Source organism: Glycine max, chromosome 20, assembly GCF_000004515.6.
Source record: "Glycine max cultivar Williams 82 chromosome 20, Glycine_max_v4.0, whole genome shotgun sequence".
Lineage (NCBI taxonomy): Eukaryota > Viridiplantae > Streptophyta > Magnoliopsida > Fabales > Fabaceae > Glycine > Glycine max.
The window spans coordinates 44,362,432-44,378,804 of NC_038256.2; the positions used below are offsets into that span (position 1 = coordinate 44,362,432).

General features: G+C 30.2%; 3 protein-coding genes across 8 annotated transcripts; 2 read left to right on the forward strand and 1 right to left on the reverse strand.

Moving 5' to 3' along the window:
• Positions 1-1,331: 1,331 nt before the first annotated feature.
• Positions 1,332-5,007, reverse strand: LOC100803299 (glycolipid transfer protein 1). Its single transcript, XM_003556327.4, has 7 exons — positions 4,879-5,007; positions 4,110-4,239; positions 3,346-3,401; positions 2,880-3,010; positions 2,163-2,298; positions 1,917-2,048; positions 1,332-1,649 (listed from the first exon to the last, which is right to left on the reverse strand). Exons 2-7 carry the CDS (start codon positions 4,225-4,227, stop codon positions 1,614-1,616), a joined length of 609 nt encoding a protein of 202 aa, XP_003556375.1. The 5' UTR covers positions 4,228-4,239; positions 4,879-5,007; the 3' UTR covers positions 1,332-1,613.
• Positions 5,008-9,664: 4,657 nt separating this feature from the next.
• LOC100306120 (uncharacterized) lies at positions 9,665-10,815 on the forward strand. The gene is made up of 5 exons (NM_001250931.2): positions 9,665-9,725; positions 9,817-9,918; positions 10,030-10,159; positions 10,252-10,364; positions 10,519-10,815. The coding sequence occupies exons 1-5, from the start codon at positions 9,723-9,725 to the stop codon at positions 10,567-10,569; spliced, it is 399 nt and encodes a 132-aa protein (NP_001237860.1). The 5' UTR covers positions 9,665-9,722; the 3' UTR covers positions 10,570-10,815.
• A 1,955-nt stretch (positions 10,816-12,770) lies between these two features.
• Positions 12,771-15,391, forward strand: LOC100780639 (putative protein phosphatase 2C-like protein 44). 6 transcript variants are annotated; one of them, XM_041013461.1, is made up of 6 exons: positions 12,771-12,883; positions 13,191-13,258; positions 13,465-13,737; positions 14,133-14,391; positions 14,766-14,875; positions 15,015-15,391. In XM_041013461.1, the coding sequence occupies exons 2-6, from the start codon at positions 13,229-13,231 to the stop codon at positions 15,150-15,152; spliced, it is 810 nt and encodes a 269-aa protein (XP_040869395.1). In that variant the 5' UTR covers positions 12,771-12,883; positions 13,191-13,228; the 3' UTR covers positions 15,153-15,391. The 6 variants fall into 6 exon arrangements, with proteins under 6 accessions (XP_040869395.1, XP_006606373.1, XP_006606374.1 ...); XM_006606310.4 differs by having other exon boundaries at positions 12,835-12,883; positions 14,742-14,875; XM_006606311.4 differs by having other exon boundaries at positions 12,883-12,961; positions 14,742-14,875.
• The last annotated feature ends 982 nt before the right edge of the window (positions 15,392-16,373 follow it).

A 16,373-nucleotide genomic window follows, 5' to 3' on the forward strand; every position in this document is an offset into this window, starting at 1 on the left:
TGAAAAGCATAATCCTATGGCATTTATGAATTTGGTGAACCTAAATTAAAAGGAAAATAAATTAAATAAATAAAGTATTAACTTTTATTGTTTTTTTTGGTGTTCTCTTTGACTTTTATGTTTTTTGTCTACTACCAAAAAACAAACAAACAAACGGAAATATGGGAGTTTCCAACTTGCATTTTTTTTTTTAATTAGAATAATGATATCAAGTCCCGTACTTCTATATGTCTCGTATGAAATTAATAAAACAGTCTTAAGTATATTTTTCTATTACGGTAAATATTATAATTTTTGGTTTGATCTTTCATTAATTTGTGTTTAGTAGAGATCTCTCATTTTTCTCATTTTTCTAGAACGATGTAGTAAATGAAGGGTATATTTGATAAAAATACCTTAATTTCATTTAAAATAGTTTTTTTAAATTTATAAAATGTGTGTCATGCAATGCAGCATATTACCGTAACTCCAACTAGGTTGACATCCCATCCGTTTAAAATAGTTTATATATAACTTGTTTATTTTGAGATACTTTTTCTTTGCAAATTAAAAAAAGAGAATTTAGAGTTGCTAATTCGGACTAGCTTAATCCATTTGAGTTGCAACATGGGTCAACACATATTGTGTATTTCCAACTTTATCTCTTTAACTTTTCTCATCTAACGATGTGTTTTTAAATTTTAGGAATATATTTTGTCTTTTAAAAGAAAATAGCATTCTCTCTTATCACCTTTTATTTAACTAAATGAATGGAGAAAGAAGTCAACATTTCTTTTTATTCTGTTTTATTTATCTCTCGTACCAAACAATATAATAATGTATTTTTTTCCTTCTTATCATCTTCTTCACTGCCAAACAAAATTACTATATCTCATTTTAACTTTCCAATTTTTGTAAAAGCTAGTTAAGCTTTTCTATTTTTAAAATCAAGCAAATTTGGTTATATGATATATTTTCATATATTTAAAATCCACAAATTTTTAATTTTTATTCAAATATTTAAGGGTTAACAATTTAAAATATAAATAATTTTAAAAGATCAGAAGTTGGAATTTTAGTGAAATTTTAATAAAAATAGAAGGATTTTATTGGATGTGAAATTAAGGGTTGAAATGGAAAAGATTGAGATTTTTTATTTTGAAAGAAATATAATGTTTTGATTCGTGAGTTGAATAGAATGGAATGTGAAAATTTAAAAGTTTTAAGTATAAAAAAAATGACAAACGAACGAGTTACTTGATATTAAACAGAGAAAATTTTAATTAATTTAAAAATAAAAATAAAAAACCTAAACCACACCGTACAAACTGAAAAGGAAATTATAAGTACCATTAAGCCTCAAAACTAATCATCTGTGTTTTTATAATAATAAATAATAAATTAACAACATGCGAGTTCAAGTTTTTTGTAGCCAAGTAAAATTGTGCTAATATCTCAAGATTCTATCCCACCAAGCACAAAACAAAAAATTTGCGGTACACGATTGAAGTTATTGAATGTTTATCATGCTGGGTCTGGATGCCTACAAAGAAACATAGAGTTTTAGAACTCAACATGAGAGTAAGAATGCAAGAGTCATTCATCAAGAGACTTCTGATCATGAACCCGTGACTTCATGACGCCTTCATATCATCCAAGCCACAACGAGCCTGTGCCAAAATAGTAAGCCTTTAAGGTCCTACAACATTTTAAAACTATAATAAACTAATATCTTTGTCATGGAACTGCTAGGTGTTATTAATTGAATGCTTAGATAAAGAGATTAGATTTTTTTAAAATTTAACACACACACCCCAGAATATGTATGGCTTAATCCAGAACATGAGGCATGCAGTTCAATGTCCTATTCCAGGCCATTTAGACACATGCTAGTAATGATCATCGATAAGCTAAAAAATAAATCTAAGACATCTTACCAGAAACTTGTGATTCTCTTCAAAGATAGGAGAAAAGTCAGTACAAAATTTCTGTATATCAGCACTGATATCACCAGTGCCTTGTATCACCTCCATGAATTTTTTCCTATCAGGAGCAAGCTTCATTGCTACCTGTATGTAGAGCATTTAGTCATTTACTATGTCACAAAAGCATGTTAAATACTATATTCCCCTGCCTAAATTAGAAAAAGTCAATTGCAAAAAAAAACATCAAAAGAATATTACAGTGAAGCTTGAACTTGCAAGCCAGCCATGCCACTTCTTTAGAGTCTTGTTATAGGAATCTGTACAGGCTTGTGACATTGACCAATCTGCATGCTCAATTAAGTTTTGGAATAATGCCACTAAGAAATCCATTGCTCTGAAAATTTTGCACGTTAGAGAAATAAATGAATCATAAATTAAAATACGAGAATTAAATGCAACTACTAACCATTTCTTGAGGTCTCTGGTCACAAAATAAAAATTAGTAAATTACTATAATTATTGATAAATATCCTCTTATTACTAAGACATTATAAGAGCTAATGGGAGGGTCTATGAGAGCCAGAATGGGCAAGGGAAGGGAATTAGGCAAGAGGGACTGGCTCCAATGTAATTATCTGTAAGCAGGGAGGTGAGAATGATAGTATCATTCTGTTATTGGAAGGTGGGTAGATGTAATAATGAGAGCTAAGGTAGGCAAGAATTAAGTGGTAAGGCGTTGAAGGAAGGAGGTCGTTGGAAGAACCTTTGTGCTTTCTTTCTTAAGTTTCCCGTACCTATCATTATCAATTATCATGCTACACCTTTAGAAAGATAAGTTGTTTGTTTACTCATGGACAACAGACTCTGGGCTTGGAACATTACAAATTAAGGAAATAGTTCTCTAAAATAACAAATTTTGGAATGCCATAACAGTATGAATTACATGTTAAATGGTAGTTGCTTGGTGTTCTTTACCTTGTAAGCCAAAGAAGTCCATTGGTACAACTGGATGATGACTTAGCCGTTTTAGTTTCAACCTCTACTTGTACCAAACTGTACAGGTAGTTGAATTTGGTTGGATTGGAGGAATACTTAGATTCCAATCTCTGCTTTGAAAGTCAACGCATTATAGAGTGAGAACATATAACATTTGAAGTTTTGAACCAATATTAAAGGTTCGGGTACATAATCCATACTAAAAGTTGTATAAAAAGTAAAGCATGAGCATGTATAAACAAGCCAGCCACATGAAATAGAAAAATGGATCAACACCCAAATCAAGCTTCAAGTATGGTAAAACCCTATAACCATAGCATATGATAAGAAAAAATAAAAAGCATATTAGTAGTATTGCATATAAAGCTGCAAGCATGCATATTATGACCCATATGTACCAAAAAAATAGGAGCACATACGATAGAATTGGGTGACAAAAACCTACCGATATGTTACCACCGATGTCAGATTTAACAAGGGCCATAGCAGCTCCAAACTTGTCTGCCATAAGAAAAGTATTAGTCCATCAAATAATAGTAAGTATTCATATTGTCATACATTTTAGGCTTAACCAAGCATCACTCGACAACAAAAGGTCAACAATCTATTTTGTTAGACATTTTATGTTTTAAAGTTAGATTGTAACTCACTACTTCTACAGATTAACATATTGATCCTGAAGGGTTCAAGATCCTCCTGTTTTTTACTCCTTTTCCTTTTAACAAACTCTCTCCTTATAAATAAAAAGGATACAGATCACAGACACTTGAAAAACCAAGAAACATGTCAAGCAGGTAGCAATACTAAGAGCTTGATGTAATATAGGCACCAAATTTGTTAGGTAAACTAAGATCAACAATTTTTTTTCTCCCATTTAATATAACAATATATGTTTGGACAACTTTCAAGTGGGATGGAGAGAAGCAGGAGAACAGGAGAGCAGAACCCACTGTAGAAAAAATCACTTATATGCATCTTATCTTGTTCAAAGAGAGAAAAATCCATTAATATGTAGTAAATATAACATTGTTTAACACACTGTAGATTATTCAAAAGGAGTAAAGGGCCATTGATGTTCCTCTCACAAAATAAAACACAACAAATGGAAAGAAGAAAAAAAAAACACTGAAAAAGGCCCAAATAACATATTTGCCTTTCTTTATCCACTGTCTTGCGACAGTAACAATTTGAGGGACCATGATCTTGTACCTATAACAGGCAGTATATGCTTGCAAGCATCCAAGAAAGGCTGGGTCAAAATTTCTCCTTGCTCTGATTTTACAAGCTTAATTCCTTCAAGTGCAGGAGTGAAAACAGTCCCCTCCATTTTTGTGTTTTGCTGCACATAACATGGCCAAAAACCAATAAATAGATAGGTAAAATTTTAACAGAGATCAAATTTAAAGTACATAAATGTATTCCCTTTCTTTTCTCTATCTGGTAAGTTTCAAAATATGAAATCAAGGGAAGAAAAATACAGAACTTTCGTCAGTAGCAGGCATGCATACTAAAGTAAAGTCTGGATACAATTTAGGTGAATTAATGTCGGAAATATCTAAAAATCACACCAGCAAAACGATGAAAAGAAGCAAATTTAATGAAAATTGCACAAACAACGCATCAAAACTTATAATTTAAAACAATAATTTGTGGTGAGTACATCTAACTTTTATATGATCATCACAATTTGTTTTTCTTAACATAATTGAACTGCTATTTTGCTCTACACCAAATGCAAATAGAAGACCATAAAACCCAGTGAGATTAGATGGATATAGGTGGAAAATTCCAAGGCCAGATCAAAGAATCAAACTTTTACTGAACCAAGGTATGATGAAATAAGAATTTCAGATCTCTAATCAACACGGAAAATTCAAAAGCAGGAACAACCTGGCAACTAAATTGAGTTCAGAAACAACACAAAAACAAAGATTGATCGATGAAAAGGGAGAAAGAATCACAATTGAGATAGACATACATTGAACAAGGAAAGCCTCGGTGATCTTAGACTGAGAACAACAACGGTAGACGTATCACAAAAATTTACAAGTAGTTTTTTGTTATTGGTTTTGGTGGCGATTTGGGATGAGAACAACAGTTGTAGGAAAAAATTGGATTCTAAAGGTGACGTGGAATTTCTGTCCTAAAATTTAAATATGAAAATTAGTAAAAAAAAATATTTTTTAGGATGAAAAACATAATCTTGTTGTGAAAATTAACAATATTATTTTAGAATCCAATAAATTTATAAAATTCCTCAATTTTTTTTTTGTAAAATTAACATAAAACATATAACTTAATGAAAGTTAGGATAATTTATTTAAAATGTTTTTATTTAATCTTTTGTTCGTTCTAATCTAGACTATTACGGGGTGTCACGTTCAGATCTATCGTTACAGAACGTGCGGAGATGATCGTAGTTCCAAAGTTGTACGCATACAAATTTGATTGACGAATCTTCCTATATTTCCTTGATCTGACAATACCAGTGAAGGTCTATTTCTTCAAAGTTACTTCATATGCATATAGTTGGGTGTTTGGATGAATTAAAGAATACCTTTGGCATAGTAATATATATATTTATAATTATTTTATAACTATTATAAAAAGAACAATCTCATTTATTATTATTTTTTATGTTTTTATTTTCTATTATTATAACATTAATTTGAACTTCCAACAATAATAATTATTTTTCAAAATAAATTACACTCAATTATATATATATAAAACTTTCAAGTTCAAGGAGGGAGTATCTTTTTTACACTAGCCTACAACAATAAATAAAAGAAATACACATCTCAATAAATATTTTTTGTCTCCACTTTTTTAGATTATTTTATCCTTAATAAACACTAACTGTCTTTACATGATTTAATAAAAATAATAACACTAATCATTTGCAAATGAAAAATACAAAATTTGAGTTATCCATTCCATTTACTATTTTACCTCTCAACTAAAACTACTTAATAATAACCACTCAGTAACTTCTCTCCACTCTCTCAAACAGTACGTTGGATTTCGTAGCAAAGGTTTTTAAAGTGCTTCCCTTTGTTGTTCTCATTCTTATTTCTTCACCTTCGCCAATGCCTGCGCCTCCCCCTTATAAACCTCACATAATTAAATTCACACTAAAGAGAGACACATAAATCAACACAAATAAACGTAGTAACTCTGTTGGTTTTTTCCCTTTTCCGGGAAAGGTAGATAGAAAGGAAAGAAGAAGAATAAGTTCCTTTTTGTGGTATCATATGTTTGTTTCTTCTGGGAATCAGATTCCTCAGCGTGGTGTCGGAACAAAAAAAATATATATTTTGAGGCGAGAGACTCGGATACTCAATTGGCATATTGATGAAATGCGCGAAGGGGGCGTGAAAAATTTTGCTTCTGGTGTTGTGGGTGTGAACCGAGTTTGAAGTTGAATTTGCGCGTAGAATTGAATTGTGGGTTGGTTGGGGCATGTGATTGGAAATGGGGAGAGGGAAAGGGTAAGGGGATGGCTCGGGGGAATGGGAGTGTCGTCCCTACAGACCCGCAGGCAATGGCGGTTGTGAAGAAGAAGACGCAGTCTTCGAGGAGTTGGATTCTGTTTGACCCCACAGGACAAGGCTCCTTGCTCGATGTTGACAAATATGCCATCATGCATAGGGTTCATATTCATGCACGTGATTGGTCCTGAGAAGGCCATTGTTCTTAACTTGGAGGTATTGGTATATTTTTTCACAATTGTTTTGTTTCTTCTGACTCTGTGTTTCAGCATATCAAGGCAATTATCTCCGCTGAAGAGGTTAGTATCCTTCAATATGTTACGTGTCTGCTTCCATCTCTGATGAAGGAGCGAGATTAGAAACATGATGGCTTCCTATTTCTGGGAAAGGACATGAATAAGAACATTATGAAATTAGTATGGGAACACATGCTTTGATTTTTTATTTTAGGCTACTCATAATTGAAAAGCTTAAACTGATTGAGAAATCAGGATTAGAGGAATGGTGGTAGATGGGGCGTTCTCTTAGCATATTATCCTACCATTGCATTAAATGGTCTTTTATGCAGATTTTTTAAATTATTGGTTGATTACTGATTTGTATAAATATATGTGGTTGGTACAATGTTATAATATTTTACCTTTCAAAATGTAATTGCTCTCCAATATTAGTAACGACTTATTCTATATTTTATTTAGCCTTTAACGGTTACTTGAATAATTGTATACTATCTCATTTTTTATTCAACAGATAACCCTTCACATGCTTTTTTTTTTTTAATACAATTATTATTTATATTTTTAAATATTTATTTATTGTAGTTTTTATAATGCTTATCAAGTTTATAGGGTATTTGTTGCTCAACTATGCTATAAACCTTCCTACTAAAGTAAATAACACTTGCAAAACCATTTTATTCTAGACTTCTATGTATACTGTATAAATGATAATTCTTGTATATGTTGTTGAATAAATTGATGATAGATCATTTATCTTTGATCCAATACCAATGATTAATTTATTTCTAGGATCTATGACTTTTTATATTCAAAAAATTAATTTTAACGAAATAAACATATGATAGCATACATTTTTATTTTAATTATTTTTTATGAAAAAATCATCTTAATCAAATGTTATCAAGTAAAAATGTAAAAAATGTCTCAGAAACCAAGAATACAAAATTTAAAGAAATAAACATTTGCTTCATTTGTTACTATGTAATATAGTTTAAGCAAACATTGACACAAATGATTAAAATAAAATGTTGATAAAAAGTAAGCCTTTAATTCTTATTTAACATATTGGTAGGTTTTTAAAATTTTAAAAATGGATAATTATAATTAAAAAATTAGTAGATTTTTAAAATTTAAAAATGGACAGTTTTAATTAAAATATTGGTTTGTTAAAAATTTAACAACAAAAAAATAGCAGTTTTCATTTGGTAGATTTTTAAAATTAAAAAAAATCAATTTTATTTAATAAATTGGTAGGTTTTAAAATTTAAAAATGGGAAGTTTTAGTTAACTAATTTGTAGGTTTTTAATATTAATTATCTTTTTGTTACTCAATTTTAATCAAAAGATCTTTTATAGACTTACCCAGGCAAGGAAAAAAGTTTATCGGTATCTTAATAGATTGAAGTCTTTCATTGCAATTATGTCTTTCAAAAAGCTTTTAAAAAATATTATTTTAGTCATGTAAAGAAGAAGAAAAGTTCAAGAACAAAGTTGAAAAAACATTAAATTTTTTAAGGGATGATAAAATTATTGGGTATAAAATTTGATTCTTATATTATAAATTTGTAATTTTCTTATTGAGTTAAGTGTTTTGTCTAAAATTCAACAAAAAAATGTTAATTATTTATTAAAATTATGATAAATTAAAGAGAATTACTGACATAAAATTATTGGGATAAAGTTTTATTATCTTATCATGCATTAACTAATTATAAATTAATTTAATACATCAATTAGTAATTAATGTATGATAAGATAAATTTATGATATATATAATATATTTATTATTTGTTCTTATCAAAATCCAGAACTAAGACATAGGACATGTCAGGATGATCGTGACTAAGGTGTGGGCTTCCGAGACTTCATACATAAACTTTGAGAGTAACTTTTGTCGAGAGGACAAGAGAGAAGGGGGATCTCTAAAATAAAAAATAATAATTGAGAGCTTCTACATAATGTTAGAGATAAACTTTAACTTATAGATAAAAACTAGAAGACAATTATACCTTGTAGATAATATTTAACTGTATAGATAATTAATTATCTTCCACTAGATAAATATATTCAAATAAGATTAAAAAGTTAAAGATAACCTGTTAGCCGGAGAGTCCAACGGTTAAGGATTTCGCATTTCATTGTCGTTGAGGGTTAACACGTGTCTCCGAGTGATATATAAGATGTCATGTGTATTTTTGTGACGCTCAAACACTACATTATTTATAAAGATAAATGAAAATGCAAACACACAAATGTGATAACACTTGTGTTTCCGCTAGTATTAATAATGAACATTACTTTATTTGATGTACTCATTCCAGTAAACAATTTTACCTTTAAATTAATTCTTAAATTTTAAAATTTTCTTCTAACTTACATTGATTTTCCACTACTTTTATTTTTTTATTAACTATTTAACTTCTATTTTTTTTACTATTTAAAAAATCTAGAGAGAAGTACTTCTCTTCCCCTAGTAATAATGAATTCATTACCAAAAAAATAATATACCCTAATAAATTTTAATTTTAATAACAGTTATTTTTGTAAAATTTTTTGTATATTCAAAAAATTGTGTATGTAAATTTAATTTTTGTGAGCTGTAAATTATAATATCAATTTTTTTCTATATGTATGTTTTTGGTACAATTTTATATATGTATGTGGTGATACCAAGAGGTTATACATAAATTATTAATATGTTCAAGTTAAGATTAAATAGTTTGAATAATATTAGAGTTTGATCTTTGATAAAAATAATTATTGATCAGATTTTATTTATCTTATAATTAAATTTTGAATTAGTGAGATCTCCTTCTCATGATCAAAAGGGGAGGATTAATATATATATGTGGAGTCTAGTCCATTGAGAATAAATATTAAATATAAAAGAAGAAAATAATATTGGGTTGTGCCTGGAGTTGCGTGACATCTTGGGCTTGGGCACCAGTACAAACCCACCCAAAGAACAGACAGGGAGGCCCATGTTAAGGTGGATCCGAGGTTCTTAAGTAACAGAACACACAAAACCCTAGTTAGTGTTAGTGTTCCTCAAGCCACCGTACCGTGTTGCCTCTCTGCAATCTACAGCCAAAATGGTGATTCCTCTCCCTCTCCTTTTCACTCTACGCTACTTCTTCTCTTTAATATTCTCGTATTCTAACTGCGTTTTCTCTGTTTCTTGTTCAGCCTTTCAAGAGGTACGTTGAGATCGGGAGGGTTGCCCAAATCAACTACGGCAAGGAATATGGCAGGCTCGTCGTCATTGTCGACGTCATTGACCAGAACAGAGTAACTCCCCACCACCACCCAAGTTCTTACCTTTATTCACATTTACGCACACCCATTTGCATGTTTTCTTAGAATTAGTTCTTGCTTTGTTGATAATCCTAATAATATTAGGCTCTTGTCGATGCCCCTGATATGGTGAGGTCCCAAGTCAATTTCAAAAGGCTTTCCCTAACCGATATTAAGATTGACATTAAGAGGGTCCCTAAGAAGAAAGATCTTGTCAAAGCCATGGAGGATGCTGGTTCGTTGCTTTTCTATCGATTATTGTTATTGTTAATTTTATCATTAGGTTATAATTGAAAATATTTGTTTATGTTACTTGTTAATGAACAGATGTTAAGACCAAGTGGGAGAAGAGTTCATGGGGCAGGAAACTCATTGTCAGAAAGAGAAGGGCATCCCTCAATGATTTTGATAGGTTCAAGATAATGTTGGCCAAGATCAAGGTATAATTTTCTTTCTTCGTTGATTGTAGTTCTTATTAGTTAATGACCTTGTTGCAGACGGTGAAACTGAAATTTGTGTTTCACTGTATTGTTATGTCAATGTGTGTCTTGGTTTTATTCAATTGTAATTTTTGGATTTTTTTAATTTGTGCAGAAGGCAGCGGTTGTAAGGCAAGAGCTTGCTAAGCTGAGAAAGAGCGCTTAGGCATAGCTTCACATTATAGTCTTCAAATTTTTGTTATGAATTTGCTTACCTTGGTTGTTGTGAGATTTCATGTATCATTGAACCGCTTGATTTAATGTTAGTACTCCAAGTTTCCAATACTTTGCATTTGCTTGCATATTTTATAATATTATTTGTAAGATCAACTTATATTCTCAGGCTGCAAGTTAGAGTTGCAACTGGTTTTTCTCCCATAATTTTATATTTATTAAGTTGGCTTTGTGATTAGAATGTTCGGCATTGTAGTTTCAAATTTGCGTAACACTGGTACTAGGGTATTCATGAAGTGTCTTACATGAACATGTTCTATGTAGTTAAATTAGCCCGTGTGCCGTGTCTGCTTTTTTATGAAATTGAATTTCTTGATCCATAATACAATATGACTCAAACTGAGTATATAATTTGGCGGACAGATTCTTATTCTCATTAGGGTTTGTTAGCACGCCCCTATTGATTTTTTTACCTAGGGTCCTACCCTATTTAAGGAGAAAGATAGTTGTGTCAAGTAGGTTGGACGAGACTCCGTGATTTCGAATCATATAATTTCTCTCTGAAAAAATACGCTGCATAATTTTTTTTTATAATGGCGTAAATATAGAAATCCTACTTCTAGACTATCACTAATTTAGGGATATATAAACAGCATATGTAATCTCCACCAAATGCATAGATTAGATCTAACTCAATGCTAGAGTAGATTTATCAGTTGGAAATTCGAGTTTATCGTTTTAATAACTTTAAAGCAATAATAAAACAAACAAAAGGCTTGAAAAATGCAAGACTGTTTTCTTAAGCCCACAATTTCCGATCTGCCCCAAATTCACAATTATTTGAATACTTTTTTCTCATTGAATGACAAACTTCACACTTTTAACATGCATTTAGTGTATGCTTTTAAATTTTGGTGTATTAACAAATTGTAACTGAATATTCAAAATATTTAAAATTAAATCTATTTTAAATATTCAAAAATTAATTTGTTCAACATGAAATATATTTAAAATTAATTTTAAATATATTTTTTCAAACTTTTGAATATAAAATATATTTAAAAATATTCTTTTAACAAAAATTTTCATATTTATCATTTTTAACACCTTCCGTTGTAACTTGAATTTGAAAATTCTGTAAAGAAATTATCAAATTATTAAAGATAATATATCACACCATAAATTATTTTACCATAAATTTATGTATTTTTTTATTACAGATTTTATTATTTTATCATAAATTATTTATACTTGTCAATCTTTATTGGTTCAATATTTAAAAGTATATTTAATTACTACTAATTAAAATTTAAAAGTATATTTAATTACTACTAATTAAAATTGAACTACTAATTAGACTTTCATTGATTCAATTTTTAATTTTAAGATCATAACTTTTTTTAATCACCTCGATATTGATATAAGTATTCATCAATGACTAATTTGAATCGAAAAATCTTATCGAATATTTTTAATAATAAGTTCAAATTTAAGATTTTGATTGAGAGAATTGAGCCTTGATATACTTAGACAGACAATCAACTTGTTGGTAAATACACTTGCTTTAAAAAAAATTAAATAAAACTGCCGTTTTATATATAAAAAAATTGTAAATAAATCAAAAGTATCAACTAAGTTTCATATCTTCCGGAAAGGTACATACAATGCAATACATGGAAGCAACTCAAATAAGTAAACAATTATAAGGATACCAAACTAACATTGAATAATGAAACCAACTCGCATTCAAGATTTAGAACTTAGAAGCACCTTCATGAACATTAAGCAACCTAAATGCATATTGATGTGCCATGTGTCATTTCTCCCCGGATTTTTTTTCCTTCCCTTGCCGTTCTCCATTATTTATTCTTCTTCAGATCATCAGAATAAGGGGAGTTTACCTTGTTGCAGATTGTGGAGATATTTTTTATCATGGTCAACCTCTTGTTATAAATTTTAATTAGATAAAATTAAATATTTATTTTATAGAAACGGATACATGAAATTTTAAGAAGCCAACGGAGTCACCTCTTGATAGTTACGGTTACCCACTTGCAACACAGGGAAAAAGCTCAAAATTCTGAGTGGTCATTGATACGAATATTTGGCATGTCCACCCAATTAAATAGTACATTTAAATTTCAATTTTTCTTAGTTAAAAAAGTAAAGCTTGACAGCCTTGACTTACGTCTTATTCAAACTTTTTCATAAATTACAATTAAAGCTAATTAATTTTCTCATTTAAGCAGCTCTAGAACTCATCAATGACTCAGCAAGACCTTGTGTTTCATTTCATTCACTATACGGTAGGGGTGTTTTCTTTTCTTTCCTTTTATTTTCTTTGGACATTCTTCTTCTAGATTCTGGCTCAAGGTTTGAACCAAGTAAGTAGTCAAAGGAGAAAACACACCTTTTCAATTTTAATAACTAGGCCAGGTTCGTTGCTAAGCCATGATAAGCACTTTGTAGTCAGTGCCTGGGAGGGAAGAAAATGTCAATCCCATTTGTTACTCAATACCTATATTGAATTGAATACATATTAGCATGAATTAAGGTCCGTCTTATTTTCTATCTGGAAAACTTGATTTGCTGTCACTACTTGCTTGTGCTCAGATTTTCTGTAGAAGTCTGATGAAACAATAGGGGAAAACATGGGATTCTATCTTAATCTCAAACGCAACGTAAGTCAATGTTCTTTCCCCACTTCCCTGTTACATTAAGCTTCTCTGGATTCCATTTGAAGCATATGTTTATATTAATGAAAAACAAAAGCAGTGGTCATGACCCATTTTATGTTTTTTGCTTTCCCTTGATGCTGCTATATGCTAAATCATAGCAATGATTGGTAATTTACAGCAAGAGCTAATCAAGCTATTGACTTGAACAGGCGTTCCGGCTAAAACGGTTTCTGCTAGGACATGAAGGCAGAAAAAGAAAATACAAACAGCCAAAAAAGCCTTCATGGATGAGGCCAATGGCATATGGTTATCAAGTGGTGGAGCATAACATGGCCAGAGATGGTTCTGATGATTCAGTTGTGGCACAGAGAGAGGAAATGGATCAAACAGAATTATGGTATTTTGGAATCTTTGACGCACTAATTGGAGACAAAGTTACCAAGTACATGCAGTCTTATTTCTTTGACAAGAAGCTTCAAGAGGTGATCTATCAGTTCGTTTCTCCTATATATATATTCTTTACATTTTTGCCCCAAATTTGAGCATTTTGAGTAAAAGTACTTTTGATTAGTTAACAAACTAGTGCCTTTAAAATGCTTCTGCTAAACCAATTCGTCTAAATATTCTTACTCGATCCATCTTGGTAGAACTTTGAAGAAGGAAAAGTAACATGGGAATGAAGAAAAACATGTAATATATAGCCAGATAGCTAGGTTCAATAATGGCTTATTAAAATTTCTCCTATTACTCCCTCACATAACCTTGACATGTGTTGTCAAAGAGAGGTCAAGATTGAGCTGCTTTATAAATAATTCCCTTTTTTTCCCCTATTCCTGGTCTCTTCTGTTCTTCTATTGTTTTTTTATTTGTATGTCAGACTCATATAAGGAGAAAAAGCAAGGAAGCTCTAAAGAGAGCTTACCTTGGTGTAAGAGCAACGATCCGAGAGGAACACAAATTAGAGGAGACATGCAGAATGGGTTCAGCATCTGTTATGTTGATCAACGGAGAAAAACTTGTGGTAGCCAACATGGGAGATTACAGAACTGTTGTCTGCAGAGATGGCATAGCTCATCAGACAACTGGCACAAACCAACGATCAACGAAAATACATTGGTCTCGCAGACTCTTTGCAGGTATATAATGCTAAAGATCTATTTTTTGTTATGGGAATGCCTTTTCACTTTGGCAAGGATGAAACCAATGCTAAATGGAAGCAAAAACATACATACTCATTCGCTATTCCATTGTCTTTAGAAATTAATATATATTCTGTCACACAAATGCTTAACCATGCATGTTTATAAATCCTACTGAGAACCCAAACAATTCCTACTCAAATGATGTTATGTCAGAGTGGCATTAACTGATAACGAAAAGAAACCAGAATATATGTTATATCATAGTTTATTTTTGTTCATCAGTAAGTGGCACATCTTTTTTATTCATACATCTCATAATGTATACTATACATGTTTTCACAAAGGACCCATTCTAGCATGTCAATCAGGAAATGCAGCAGGTGCAAAGCATTCTAGAGGTTCTGCTCTTGTCATTAGAAGTGAAAGGATCGATTCTGATACTGAGTTTTTGATATTAGCAAGCACTGGCATATGGGAGGTAAGCTGCAATACAAACTATTACATATACCTTAAATTAAAACAAATGTGAGATTTTCACATAAAAGTACTCAACTATAGTAATTTCGTAGGAATAAGAAAAAGAAACTCATAGCAAGTAAATCTCCATATATGTGTAGGTGATGCAAAACCAAGAGGCCGTGAATCTGATCAGTCACATAGAGGATCCACAAGAAGCAGCTGAATGCTTGGCAAAGGAAGCTCTAATTAGGATGAGCAAAAGCAGCATCTCATGCTTAATCATTCGCTTTGATTGACACCTTACCATATGCAATCCTAATGGCAGTTTAAGATGTTTCCTTTTAGAATGCAGTTAAATGCATTGAAATTTTTTTGTATACCAAAGCACCAAAGCTCCATACAGCATTGACCCTTATTCGACCACTAGTGGTCCTAGTCATCTGACTTTTTTCATGGTCCAGCTTCATCATTATACATCTCATTTGACTTCAATTTTAGAACAAAAGATAGTTCTCATGATATATTTTTTTTTAAATGGATACAAGCTCAAAACCTTTCCTACCCCACCCCGTTGCTTAGGTTTATTGAAGTGTGATTATACACAATTAAATTATGATTAACAAATTAAAATAATCTCTTTTTTGTGTAAATAATAGATATAGCGTTACTCCCATATTTTTATTCATGCTCTTTTTTAATGTCTAGACTAGAATAGCACTGATGATAACAATGGTATGCATTCAGCGTATGTTTGTGTATCCGTTATTAATGTACTTTCCTTCTTTCAAATGCATAAAAGCAAAAGTAACAATTATGTTACTCAATGTGTTTTATGCATTGGAATGAAAAAAACTACATTGCAATGTGTACACAAACATATCTTTAATCTTTGTGTGAATACATTTGTTGAACTAACTCTTGGATTCACATTGAACTAAAGGAACTTTGATTATCGTTGCTTTTTTATTTTAATCTCGAAAAATCTATCAACAAATTTATAATAATTCACGTACGTGAATTAAACCACTATGTCATGTGCTTTGTTTAGTTTTATAAACAACATTTTCTATCTATCATTACATGAAGAGTTATTAATTTTTTTTTCTAATTATAAAAAATTATAAATTAAATAAATTTATTTAATATAAAATTCTTTTTACTTTTATTTTATATCATTTTATATATTTATATTTCGAATAGTTTACATATTTTTATTTTTATTTTACTAAATTATATTTGAGTTTCATATATAAATATATAAATTATTTACATAAATTATCTTTTATAATTTATGCAAATTTTGTAAACTCAATTAATATATAAATTATTTTTACTCTAATTATATAAATCAATATAATTACAGTAAATTAGTTCATGTAATTTATACTATGTAAATTCATTTTAATATGTAAATTATTTTTATACATTAAAATTAACCAAATAATACAAATGAATAATTATTTATTAACTTGTTATTATATAACATGTCATGAGTGTAATTCCTATTAAGATATTTT